Source organism: Argentina silus, assembly GCF_951799395.1.
Source record: "Argentina silus genome assembly, chromosome: 9".
Classification (NCBI taxonomy): domain Eukaryota; kingdom Metazoa; phylum Chordata; class Actinopteri; order Argentiniformes; family Argentinidae; genus Argentina; species Argentina silus.
The window spans coordinates 18,119,106-18,132,253 of record NC_139663.1 but is presented as its reverse complement, the minus strand read 5'-3'; the positions used below and the strand labels follow the sequence as shown (position 1 = coordinate 18,132,253).

The following is a 13,148-nucleotide window of genomic DNA, read 5'->3' as shown; positions in this document are numbered from 1 at the left end:
TGGATAGATAGATAGATAGATAGATAGATAGATGGATAGATAAGACCTACCTCCTCTCTTCTTGGTGTAGAGGCAAATCAGAGACAGGTACTCCCACAACGTCTCCAAAAGGTAGTCCAGATTTAGCTTCATCCCACAGCTACAACACACACACACACACACAGTGAGTGAGACCACTGATTGAAGCTTACACACTCATAAGGCCTTTCACACACACACACACACACACACACACACACACACACACACACGTCTCTGACCTGATGACAACACTGTGCGGTCTGTGAGCCAGACGGTCCACCTCCTCAATGGAGATCTGATCCACCTTGTTGTATACCTGCAGGCAGAGTGCACACACACACAATAAATTACCACACACAAGACTGCAACACTTAATGTGTATAGCAGCATATACATACAACCCATAAAACAATACTCAAAAGCCTACTTAATGATACATATCACATCTCACTGCAGCTCAGATTGCCATAGTCATACCGATGATTATTATTGTGTTCAGTAACAGAGGGGTGTTACGTACGTATAGACAGGGCATGTAGACTCTGTTTCCAACGATGACGTCGATGAAGTCATCTGGTGTGCTGTCCTCTCGGAACAGAACCTCTGCATTAAAGATTTCTGAAGAAAGATGTTAAGGTTCTGTAGGGATCCTCCTGACTGCTCTGCATCAACACACATTCTGCTTGTGTTCAAAGGAGGAATTACTCTCGTAGAGAGTGGGGACTGAGACAGTGACACAGAGAGAGAAGAGACAGAGACAGACACAGAGAAAAAGACAGAAGAAAAGAGAGAGAAAAATTGTATTGGAGAGGGGTCGTGTTGTGACTGTATGGTACAGTATCCTCCAGGCCCTGTCCCTCACTGTGTCTAAGAGGTGAAGTGTAGGATACTGTATTCATGTAGAATCAGCTGGACCAGCTTCTCTGAGCACATTGTGAGGGGGACGGTCGAGTTGTAGGAGAGTCCTCCACCTTTCTTGGGCTAAACAAGAGGAAAAGGAGACAAATATTATACATCAGTATACCACATTACAATATCTCAAGGGTTGTGGATTAATAATAACCAAAATGATTAAGAAAAATAAACTGACCTTGAAATAAATATTTGGTTTTGATCGGTTGAGTCTGATGCCCACAGACTCCAACTCTTTTTCCAGAAGGTTCCTTGTGGAAGAGAGAAAAGAAAACAATAAAAACACTCAAACAAACAAAATGGGACACAGACACACACAGACAGACAGACAGACAGACAGAGAGACAGAGAGAGAGACACACACACACACACACACACACACACACACACACACACACACACACACACACACACACACACACACACACACACACACACACACACACACACACACACACACACACACACACACACACACACACCTCTGGACGTCTCCCTTGGTGGCATCCAGCATCATGATGACCACGTCTGCTGTCCTGGCAACAGCGATAACCTGCCGACCTCGACCCTTACCTACGAAACACCCACCGCAGGAGGTCAACAACACACTATAAAAGGCCTGGAGACCATTTTTGGAGACTGACATCAGCGCTATGATGTAAAATCTGTGTGGTAGCTAACAAACACAAAACATGTTCTGATTTGACCCAAGGCTCACTATGCTTGGAGGTAAGGTATATTGATATATGACATATACTGGAATTAATTACCAATAATTAGCTACCGCATACACTCTCTGGGGCTAGCAATCATAACGCTGAAGTCTCCAAAAAGGACAGGCTTCTCCATTCTGCAGTTTGTAACATATTGACATTCATAGCGTATACACAGCAGACAATAACCACAACACGAGTTCACCATGGTTACCATACCTTGGGAGGCCCCCTCGATGATTCCTGGCAAATCGAGCAGCTGGATGTTGGCCCCTTTGTACTGAGGAGCAGAGGGCAATGTGAGCCACACATTCATCATGTAGCAAGGAAGAAGGTCCCACCCGCTGCATTTCAACTATATGTTCTTATGGCAATGTGTGAGTGTGTGTACCTCTATGACTCCAGGGATGCAGGTGAGAGTGGTGAACTCATAGTTGGCTGCTTCGCTGGCCGTTGACGTCATAAGACTGAGAAACGTGGACTGGAAAAGAGGGCAAAGAGATTGACAAGTTCAGTTCCAAGTACACACAGGCAGCGGTAATCAGTCAGGTTGTGTGAGTGTGTGTGTGTGTGTGTGTGTGTGTGTGTGTGTGTGAGAGAGAGAGAGAGAGAAAGAGAAGAGTTCATGAATGTGCAGAGCAGGTGTGTGTGCAAATCTGTGCATCAGATTCTGTGTTTATCTGCAGAGAATCTGATAGCCAGTCACTCTCCCAGCATGACTTACCTTACCGACGGAGGGGAAGCCTATGAGAGCGACACGCGCGTCTCCTGACTTCATCACATCGAAGCCCTCTCCCTTGGCGCCTGCAGTCTTGGAGGGCTCCAGTAGCTGGGCTCTGTATTTGGCTAGCTTAGCCTTCAACAGGCCCAGATGGTATTCAGTCGCTGCAGACATAGGAAGGGTGAACAAGCGTCCAAATCTAAGTGGCAAATTCTTAAGTGCTGAGCAAAAAGGAACAATTCTTGTATAGAAAAGACACCTGCACACTGATCATTGTTTCATTTATTTCTAAAGATGTTGTGGTAAATGACAATATCAAAAATCTCGCAATTTGCAAAGTGGCATGGGAATGCGCAAATGTGCTTAAGACACATTGCATTGCATCACAGCACAATAAGTCAAGTTTTGTATGGAAAGCGAAGGAGCTGTCATGTTTGCCCAACTCGCTGAACAGCTGAGCTGGCCGTTTCCACTACCTCATGTCTCACCTTTGTTTTTCTGTGTCCGAGAGATTTCTCTCTCTATCTCCGCTATCTTCTCCAGGATCCCCATGTTGGCGAGGTAGGCTGGTTACACGTTTTGCCTTATTCCCTGTGAAGTCAAAGAAAACGCATAACACGAGAGGCCGAAACGTGTCAATGCTGTTTCACAATAGCGGGGGTTAGCTAGCCAGCTACGTTACCCATGTATCTTAGCCTACTGATGAGAGGAACGCAATGAAATAGTTAGTAAATCAAATCAAAAGTACATGCTCAATAGCTTGAATTTGAGCAAGTCAGCAAAGTACTAAACAGACACTGACAGATTGATTGTAATGTAAGAATGTCAAGGTATATTACACTTTGATTGAGGTTAGACTTTGCGGCATGCACAGAAAAATGACATCAACCACCGGAACTGGGAAGTTCCGAGCCGATTCCACTCCGGTGGAGAACAAAACTTAGAACTACCTTAAAAAAAATGCCGTTCCCAGTTATCTAAATAATGCTGTCACTATTTTTGTTGACAGTCTAAAAGTATTGACATCAAGTGGAACATTTTACTACTGATATAAACACAAACCTGGTGTCAAAAGACGTAAATATTGACAGCGCGTTATGACGGAAGTGTCTTTCAGCAGCTGGTACTGTTGCAATGACACTTGACTTGGGAGATCAGTCGTAGGACGGTGCTGATCATGGCTGCATCCACAGGACCGAAAGCAGCGTCTACCTCCACCACGCCCGGGTTCGAGGGTTTCCCGTTTAACATGACTGGCAGACCCCCGGAGGACAGTCCCGGTAAAGAGCAAGAGAAGACCGTGGAACCGAAAAAGAAGCCATGCAGGGCTTGCACGGACTTCAAATCGTGGATGAAGGTTCAGAAACACGAGCCAGTGGTGACCCAGGTGAGCTGAGTTCAACGGGGGCCATTGCCAATGCAAACATGAACGGTAATTGGCTGTTCTTTAGGACATGTTTATTTGCCACGAAGCACCTTGATTGAGACAGAGATCCCTACAACAGGGGATGCTACTGGCTAGCTGATGAAATTAATCAGTCTGTTGCATTTTGAAGTGAAACCTGAATACAGCCAGGATTGTAGTCTACTGTCTTCCACAGCTCTGGATCGAACTAGAAGGCTATGCCTGAAATTGCGCCTGAATGTGACATGCAATCTTGACTTCAAGAATATTGTAAACTTGAGGTCTCTCATAGTCTGTGAGTGGAGGTTGAGTAATGATGACTATTTCCTATCAAACAGCACAGATTGTTTACAAGTATATTGAGTCAAATTGTGACTTTCCTGTGTGTGTGTGTGTGTGTGTGTGTGTGTGTGTGTGCGCGCGCGCGCGTGCGTGCGTGCAGAAGCCCGAGGCGGTGCAGTGTCCACTGGACAGGGAGGAGTTGGGGCGTAACACCTGGTCCTTCCTACACACCATGGCAGCGTACTACCCGGACCAGCCCTCCTCCTCCCAGCAGCAGGAGATGGGCCAGTTCATCTCACTCTTTTCCAAGTTCTTCCCCTGTGACGAGTGTGCCGAGGACCTCAGGACAAGGTCAGGGGGGCAACATTATACCTCTGAATGTTGAAAGGATGTTTACGAATAGTCCGACAAATGGACACATTTCTAAGACACGTGTCAACATCCATGCTACAGTTTTGAATCACATTTGTCCGAGTAGTGAGGGGTAGGAGTGTTTTCTTTTTCTTTTTTAAATATGTTTTTAGGACATTTCTGCTTTATTGGGATAGAGACAGTAGAGATTGACAGGAAGGATGGGAGAGAGAGGAGGGATGACATGCAAGATAGGTCGAGGGTCGGAATCGAACCAGGAACCTTTTGATTACGTGGTAAGCGCATTAGTGTGCTACGCCACTAAGCACCCCCCAGGAGTGTTTTCTAATGGCGTCATTTCGTCTCCACAGTTTGAAAACCAATCAGCCCGATGTTCGAAGCCGCCACTCCCTCTCTCAGTGGTTCTGCCGTCTGCACAACGGTATCAACGTTCGGCTGGGCAAGCCTGAGTTTGACTGCTCCCGTGTGGATGAGAGGTGGCGAGATGGATGGAAGGACGGATCCTGTGATTGATTACGACGCCAGGGGATGGACTGAGCGATGATACGAAGCAAATCTCAAATGACACCACCCTTTTTTTTTCCACAGGGTTGTAGTCTGGACAAAAGACTAGAGTGTTGTGCGCTGTTGGGAACAGGGTGTCAGTTGGGGCACAGCCAATGTTATAGGGTCCAGAGGTTGTTAAAAATCTAGAATTGATATCGAATGTACAGCAGAGGGGATGGTCAAAATGATACGCTATGAATGTCAATCTATTGTATATATGTGTTTTAAACATATGTAATGGACTTGCACTGTACATGTTTCCCTGACGCAGAAAAAAAATACTATTTTCCAAAGAACTTGAATTACCCCTGAGTGATTAGATATTTTACTGTGTGATAATTATAGCTATATCGCTGTTATTTAAATTATGTTTGTATCTGTGTGCTCCTCCTCTCTGATCTGAGGGTATCTCTCTTTGCCTGCTGTGTGTTTGTGAGGAGCAGGGAATGATAGAGAGGTCCTGTAACAATAATACTCTTGATATACATCCTTCCTCTCTTCCTTCCTTGATCTTATCACTGATCTGATGTGACTTGCTTCCACCTGTCTATTTGTGTTAAGACTGAATGAATAAAAGCGTTTTAATGCAACATCGTTGATTCTACCCATTCCAATTGTGATACATCAGTGAGTTGTTAAAGAAAGGGAGGAAGGAAGGAAGGTCCATGTCTACAGTATTGGAATGGGGCCAGTATGTGGTGGAGAGGGAGCCTGTAGGTCTCAGACATGTGAGTGGTATTAATAAATGTCCTGACCTGCACCCGCAGTGTATGGTTTATTTTTGGAACCGGCCATGATAACACTAAACATTCTGATTCCAGAAGATTCTAAGCACTGATTGAACCCTCACCTGTAGGAATGACAGTCACACCTGTGACCTACACCTGTGACTGTCAGGGCATAGACGGCCCCTGGCATTGATGTGATGATGGTGTGTTTTAATGTTTTTAGACAGATGAGGTGAGTAGTGCGCCCTCTGCTGGTTCAAGTACAGAAACAGGATACAGCTTATTATGGTCCATATGGAGAGATGCTGCAGTCTCTTGCTGGGAGGAGGGAGAGTGGTAGGCTACCCAGTAAACGGGCCTGCCTATCCTATCACAGAGAACAGCTTTATCTGATGCGCTAAAATACAGTGAAACTAGGGAAGATTGCTTCCTAAAAACGAAAGCCCCCGTCTCTCCGTTAGTGTTCCATCCATTGCCATTATATCATTATGAAGCAGTGCTGATGCTGTGGACGACGCTGCCAAAACTCTGTGTTGCTGCTGTTTTTGAGACAGCTTCCAGTGCACGGGCCCGCCGGTCGTGCACGCCCCCGCCCAATTGCGTGTTCACTGTGCACTGTGTGCGCGCCAGACCCGTCCCTATACAGTACAGTACCTAACCGACCGCGGAGCCCGGACACTGACACAGAGAGCGCACCGAGAGAGCGAGAAGATGGACGGAGTGGGATCGTTCGGAGCGGGCCGGGCCGGAGCTGCCTTCGACCCTCTGGCTTTTGCCAAGCAGCCGCAGACCATCCTGAGAGTCCTGTCCTGGGTAAGATTGGGTCTACCCGGGGTTACTCCGCTGGCCTGCCGCTGGTACGGTCAGTGACGTGAAGATCACCGCAAATAGGCTGTAAAACCCACCTATAATTGATGGGCAGCGTCTGTGAAGAAATTGTTTGTCGAATAACGTTTTATCCCAGTGATTAAAAGGTGTGTCTTATTTTAGCGCTTGTTTGTCAATTGCTTGATTTGAATTCGTGACGATGTCAAAATGGATGTGGCCATAAAATGCATTTCCTTAGCTTACAGATGCTTTTAATTGGCTGCTCTGTTGCGCTCTAAAAAGCAATCCGACGTTTTTTGACGAAATGCAGTTTTTCTCTATGGCTGATCTCTCGGAGCTAAATATATGCCTATGTCATATGATTGTAATGTATTGGCTATAAGTCTATAGTGTTTGTGTTATGGAAGACCACCACAATCATTCTACCAGCGTTCCTCCGACTCTCCTCTCCTCGCGATGGGGGCGCGTCAATTTCACTTGGCCTATTTGATAGGCCCATTGAATATAGATTTTTTTTTTCTCCAATTGGTAATGATCAAAGCATTGTTTTTCCTTACAGAGACATATCATATGTTATCTATATTCCCAGTATGAATGTGCTAATTTGCGCCCTTATCCACCCAAACGGGTGGTCACGAGGCGCGCGTCTCAGCCATCTTTGATTGGCTGAAAGAGTCATAACGCGCACCGGAGTCTCGGGACGTGTGTTATGTTTTCATAACCTTTGATTTATCGAGGCATCTTTGTTTGTAGCCTAGGTGTGTGTGAAGACGAGAAAACAAGTCAATTCAGTGAGGATACAGACCTCAAAAAGCGCACGTACAGAAGGTGTGCTTTGAGATGCTATGTTTACATGTGAACATGATCATTATTCTCAATGAAGGATAGAACAGAGGGAACGTGAACTGGCAATCCATCAGTAGGCTTAATCAGCAGCCCGGACTGCTTTGAGCGCAGAGAAGCAGCAGCTTGCCACTACCTGTGTGTGTGTGTGTGTGTGTGTGTGTGTGTGTGTGTGTGTGTGTGTGTGTGTGTGTGTGTGTGCGCGTGCGCGCGTGTGTGTGTGGCTGTGGCTGTTGGAGGTAGAAATCAGAGGAGTTTGATACCATTCCTCATTCCATACCATGCATTACAATGAGCCCGTCCTTCGATTTCTACCTCCACCAGCCTCCACTGGTGTGTGGGTGCATGTGTGTGTTTGTATGTATCTGTGTGTAAGTGTCTGTGTCTGTGGCAAATGAATGAAAACAGCCAGAATACGCCATACAGGTATATTGTGCATTAGCTATCCTCCTCATAGAGGGGCCAGTGGTGTGTGTGTGTGTGTGTGTGTGTGTGTGTGTGTGTGTGTGTGTGTGTGTGTGTGTGTGTGTGTGTGTGTGTGTGTGTGTGTGTGTGTGTGTGTGTGTGTGTGTGTGTGTGTGTGTGTGTGTGTTTGAGGTATTCCCACTCATATGACCTGCAGAAAGCCACCCTCTGTCTGAGTGCGCGTGAGTGAACTACTGTATCTATCTCTGGGAGTCAGATGGGGAAAGGCCTTGGGCTTACGACTGTACGACTGTACTTATTTGTGTGTTATGCATTGTTCTTGTGTGTGTGTGTGTGTGTGTGTGTGTGTGTGTGTGTGTGTGTGTGTGTGTGTGTGTGTGTGTGTGTGTGTGTGTGTGTGTGTGTGTGTGGACATCACATGTCCCTATTCTGCCACCAAGCGTTAGTCAGCTGATCAGGGTCTGTGTGAGTGAGCACTGAGAGCTACACAAGGAGGGGGGAGGAGGAGGAGGAGGGGGGAGGAGGAGGAGGAGGAGGAGGAGGGGGAGGGAGGAGGAGGAGGAGGAGGAGGGGGAGGGGGAGGAGGAGGAGGAGGAGGAGGAGGGGGAGGAGGAGGAGGAGGAGGAGGGGTGGAGGAGGGAGGGAGGAGGAGGAGGAGGAGGAGGAGGGGGGAGGAGGAGGAGGAGGAGGAGGGGGAGGAGGGGGAGGAGGAGGAGGAGAGGAGGAGGAGGAGGAGGGGGAGGAGGAGGAGGAGGGGGAGGAGGAGGAGGAGGAGGAGGAGGGGGGAGGGGGAGGGGGGGGGAGGAGGAGGAGGAGGGGGGAGGGGGAGGAGGAGGAGGAGGAGGAAAAAAGGGGAAGAGAGAACGAGAAGGAGATGAGGGGGGAGTGGGGGGAGAAGAGTCAGTGACAGCGAGGAGACTAACTGATTAGCTGGATGAGAGTCAATGGGAGAGAAAGATGGACAGTAACAGACCTCCCAGTGCTTACTCAGACTGTACTACCCAAGGGGACGTCATCTGAAACCTCTGTTTGTAGGAAAATATTGATCTGGATGCTGGTGACCACATTCCACCTCTGGGCCATGTGACACACACACACACAGACACAGACACACACACACACACACACACAAAACACGCACACACACACACACATACATCAGAAATGCCCCCAGGTCAGTGTTATTCTTCAGAGGAACTGAAGCATCTACCTCCACAGTCACTTACTGAGACACACTCAGAAATGAGGTCATGCCTTTGTTCTAAGCGCACCCAGATCTAGTAGATGCTCTGAGATGCCTCGGTGCTCCTGTGGGGTTTCAGTGAGGATGCTAACTGTGGAGAAACAAAGTCAAAGCGTTGCAACTTTAATTATTGCCGCTAATGAGTCATACACAGTATTGAGTCTCATCGCTACTCTTTTATCACCCCCCCCCTCTCCTCCTCTCTCTTCCCGCCTATCTCTGTACATCCTCTCTCTCCCTCTCTTTACCCCTCTTCATCCCCCCCTCCCTCACCCCCCACTCTCTCTCTCTCTCTCTCTCTCTCACTTCCCCCCTCCCTCTGTACAACATCTCTCTCCCTCTCTCTCTCCCCCTCTTCATCCCCCCCTCCCTCACCCCCCCACTCTCTCTCTCTCTCTCACTTCCCCCCCTCCCTCTGTACAACCTCTCTCTCTCCCTCTCTCTACCCCTCTTCATCCCCCCCCCTCAATCCAACTCTCTCTCTCTCTCTCTCTCTCTTCCCCCCTACCTCTGTACAACCTCTCTCTCCCTCTCTTCATCCCCCCCTCCCTCATCCCCCCACTCTCTCTCTCTCTCTCTCTCTTCCCCCCTACCTCTGTACAACCTCTCTCTCCCTCTCTTCATCCCCCCCTCCCTCATCCCCCCACTCTCTCTCTCTCTCTCTCTCTTCCCCCCTACCTCTGTACAACCTCTCTCTCCCTCTCTTCATCCCCCCCTCCCTCACCCCCCCCACTCTCTCTCTCTCTCTCTCTCTCACTTCCCCCCTCCCTCTGTACAACCTCTCTCTCTCCCTCTCTCTACCCCTCTTCATCCCCCCCTCCCTCACCCCCCCCACTCTCTCTCTCTCTCTCTCTTCCCCCCTACCTCTGTACAACCTCTCTCTCCCTCTCTTCATCCCCCCCTCCCTCACCCCCCCCCCACTCTCTCTCTCTCTCTCTCTCTTCCCCCCTACCTCTGTACAACCTCTCTCTCCCTCTCACTACTACTCTTCACCCTCCCCCCCTCCCTCTCTCTCTCTCTCTCCCCCCTCCCCCCCTCTCTGCAGGTGTTCTCCTTGGTGGTTTTCGGCTCTATAATAAACGAGGGTTACGTAAACATGGGCAGTGAGCGTCTCCACTGTGTGTTCAACCAGAACGCTGACGCCTGTAACTACGGAGTGTTCGTGGGCATTTTAGGCTTCCTCGCCTGCACCTTCTTCCTCTTTGTCGATTTCAAGTTCCAGCAGATCAGCTCCATCAAAGACAGGAAGAAGGCTGTGATGATGGACGTGGGCTTCTCGGGTAAAGACACACACACTCGCGCACGCGCACACGCACACACACACACGGATACAGATGCGCATACACAAGCATGCACACACACACACACACACACACACACACACACATACACACACACACACACACACACATACACACACAAGTACATGACAGATGTTGCAGTGCTCTCTGAAACAGGTACATTCTGAGCAGGTCAGAGTTGCAGTCAGGATATATTTAGGCGTTACTCCACAGGGGCTGTAATGGAACAGGGAGTGCTCTCTTTCTCTGCCCTGCCCAATCTGCTGTCAGCTCCTCTGAGAAGGGCCGGCCCTTCTCTGGTACGTACGCCCAACCAGAACCACCTGACTCTGAGCTGACTCTCAGGAGCTGAGCTGAGTCTGGCTAAGGAGGAGTGTGTTTGTCTGCATTAGAGAGGAGAGAACACTAGCAGGTCTAACTGGTTGTGAGCCGTGGGTTGGCTCTCACAGGCTTTTTCTGATTGGTTGGTTTCAGGTTCCTGGACGTTCCTGTGGTTCGTCAGCTTCTGTTTCCTGGCCAATCAGTGGTCTCAGACCACTCCTGATGAGCTGCCACTCAACCAGGGGGCGGACGCAGCCAGGGCGGCTATCGCATTCTCCTTCTTCTCTATAATCACCTGGGTGAGCAGACACACACGCGCACACACACACAAGCACATGCACACACACACACGCACACACATACACGCACACACACATGCACTCACCATCATCATCATTGTCATCATCAAACATCCGATGTGGGTGTGTCTTTGCTTCTCAGTTTGTGACGTCTCTCTCCCCGTACTTCCCCCTCCCCCCCTCCTCCCCTCCTTCCCCCTATTCTCTCCCCAGGCTGGTCTGACAGTGCTTGCGGTGCAGAAGTACTTGCTGGGCACAGATATGACCCTGTTCACCACAGAGCACATTGACGGTAGCGTGCCCACCCAGCCCTACCCGCCCACTGGCCCAGGGGCCACCACCAACGAGACCACAGATACCTACCAGAGCCCCCCCTTCACCGAGGGCATGGAGACCCCCGCACCCACATACCAGGTCCCCATCTACTAGACAACAAATAACCAGGATGGTGGGGGGAAATCTGTTAGAGAGGGAGGTGGGTTGGTCGGGCTGGGGGGGGGGGAAAGTAAGTGTGTGTGTTTGTGTGCGTGAGTGTGTGCATGCGTGCGTGCGTGCGTGTGTGTAGAAGTATATCTGAGCCCCAAAGTCAGTTTAAGAACAAAACAAGGAAAAAAAACACGCAGAGTTCAAAGGTCATTCTTAGAGCACTCCTCTGATTGATTGGACGAGCCTATTTCTACCTGATGTCATCAGGTGTTAGCATTCATGTGGTTTACCTCACTCAGGGAGGAGCTAAAACAATGGTCTTGACTCTCAGTACTGGACTTCACATCGTAACACGTCTCTGTATGTACAGTGCTTGAAATCTTTTCTTTTTGATGCCAATCAGCGGGGGGGGGATGTTTTTGGTTATGTATGGTCCAGTATGCGCACCCCTCCCCCCACCACCCCCCAGTCATTTAGGAGGTGCTTATCTGTGTATTATTATCTGCATGTTTAGGACTTAGAGATCAACTAAGTGCCATACTGTACTGTGTGTCTCGGACAGTGACTTGAAGTAGTAGGTCGTTTCCACATGCTGTATAAACGTTATGTGACCAAGTGCAATATCTCACATCCTTTTAGGCTAGCCACTGATCACACCAAATGACTCCAATCGCACCCCATTCCCCGTGTAGTGCACTTCTTTGGACCCTAAGTAGTGCACAGCTATATGGCTCTGGAAAAAAAGTAGTGCACTATATACAGTAGGGATTAGGGTGTCATTTGAGATTGTCCCCAGTGTCTGAAAAGGGCAGAGAAGATTCTGAATGAATCAGGTATGTTTATGTTTACGTTTTAGAAGCTGCCAAACTGCCCTATGTTGTTATTACTTTTATCTTCACAAAGTGGGATCAGAAAGTTAGCCGTTGGGTTGGCTTTCTATATAATCAAGACAAAGAAGACTGATGACACGTTCGTGTCAAACTGAAGTGAACTGGCTAACTTACTGAACCTGCTTCATCAGGGCCTCCCTGCTCTGTAGAGTTTGTTACCATAGTGACAGTGACAGGGTTTGGGTTGAGGGGTGGTAGGGAGCCCTGATGTAGATAACCATGACGACGTCAGTGTGAAACAGTGTCTCAGTGTTTTAGATCACACACTCAGGTGTGTGTGTGTGTGTGTGTGTGTGTGTGTGTGTGTGTGTGTGTGTGTGTGTGTGTGTGTGTGTGTGTGTGTGTGTGTGTGTGTGTGTGTGTGTGTGTGTGTGTGTGTGTGTGTGTGTGAGAGAGCGCGTCTATATTTAGTGTTTCTGGTCTGAAAAAATGTAATTCCGAGGTATAAAAGATTATTTTCTTGGACATGTATCAGTAGGACGTTAGTGGGGTATTCAGTGATGTGAGAATCTAAATCAATGTTATACTCACATCAAAATGTATAGAGTGTAAAGGATATATTACAGTATTGAGAGAAATATACAAATTCTAGAGGTTTTGTCTCGATGAAAGAGCCAAATATTTAATGATGTTATTGAAAATTGAACTCCAGAATGCCTTGCCTGCTCCCCCATATGATCCCTTGTAACAGCCCCCCCCCCCCCCCCCCCACTATGGGCTTTCACTAAAGAGAAATATAGCCTAAAAGTGATGATGCATGAAATATCGTATTGAACTGTACCATGTTGAATTCTATGTAATTCATCATTTCATTTACAAACATGTTTTACAAGTTTTTAATTCTTCTGATGACCCTAAAATACTGACCCTA

At 48.3% G+C, this 13,148-nt stretch overlaps 3 protein-coding genes across 3 annotated transcripts in view; 2 read left to right on the top strand and 1 right to left on the bottom strand.

Moving 5' to 3' along the window:
- drg2 (developmentally regulated GTP binding protein 2) overlaps window positions 1-3,282 on the bottom strand; it is a 4,506-nt gene extending 1,224 nt beyond the window's left edge. The window contains exons 1-11 of the mRNA XM_083676936.1: window positions 3,207-3,282; window positions 2,856-2,958; window positions 2,371-2,531; window positions 2,038-2,127; window positions 1,866-1,926; window positions 1,416-1,506; window positions 1,112-1,184; window positions 912-1,002; window positions 542-639; window positions 261-337; window positions 51-139 (exon numbers count right to left, since the gene is read on the bottom strand). Coding sequence (XP_083533062.1) covers window positions 51-139; window positions 261-337; window positions 542-639; window positions 912-1,002; window positions 1,112-1,184; window positions 1,416-1,506; window positions 1,866-1,926; window positions 2,038-2,127; window positions 2,371-2,531; window positions 2,856-2,919 — 895 coding nt within the window. The 5' untranslated portion in view covers window positions 2,920-2,958; window positions 3,207-3,282. The remainder of the gene's footprint in view (window positions 1-50; window positions 140-260; window positions 338-541; window positions 640-911; window positions 1,003-1,111; window positions 1,185-1,415; window positions 1,507-1,865; window positions 1,927-2,037; window positions 2,128-2,370; window positions 2,532-2,855; window positions 2,959-3,206) is intronic.
- A 160-nt stretch (window positions 3,283-3,442) lies between these two features.
- gfer (growth factor, augmenter of liver regeneration (ERV1 homolog, S. cerevisiae)) lies at window positions 3,443-5,676 on the top strand. The gene is made up of 3 exons (XM_083676689.1): window positions 3,443-3,754; window positions 4,215-4,405; window positions 4,777-5,676. The coding sequence occupies exons 1-3, from the start codon at window positions 3,545-3,547 to the stop codon at window positions 4,937-4,939; spliced, it is 564 nt and encodes a 187-aa protein (XP_083532815.1). The 5' UTR covers window positions 3,443-3,544; the 3' UTR covers window positions 4,940-5,676.
- Window positions 5,677-6,411: 735 nt separating this feature from the next.
- Window positions 6,412-11,390, top strand: syngr3a (synaptogyrin 3a; the record flags this gene model as incomplete). The annotated part of the gene is made up of 4 exons (XM_083676177.1): window positions 6,412-6,513; window positions 10,086-10,320; window positions 10,816-10,961; window positions 11,175-11,390. 4 exons carry the CDS (start codon window positions 6,412-6,414, stop codon window positions 11,388-11,390), a joined length of 699 nt encoding a protein of 232 aa, XP_083532303.1.
- Between the last annotated feature and the right edge of the window lie 1,758 nt (window positions 11,391-13,148).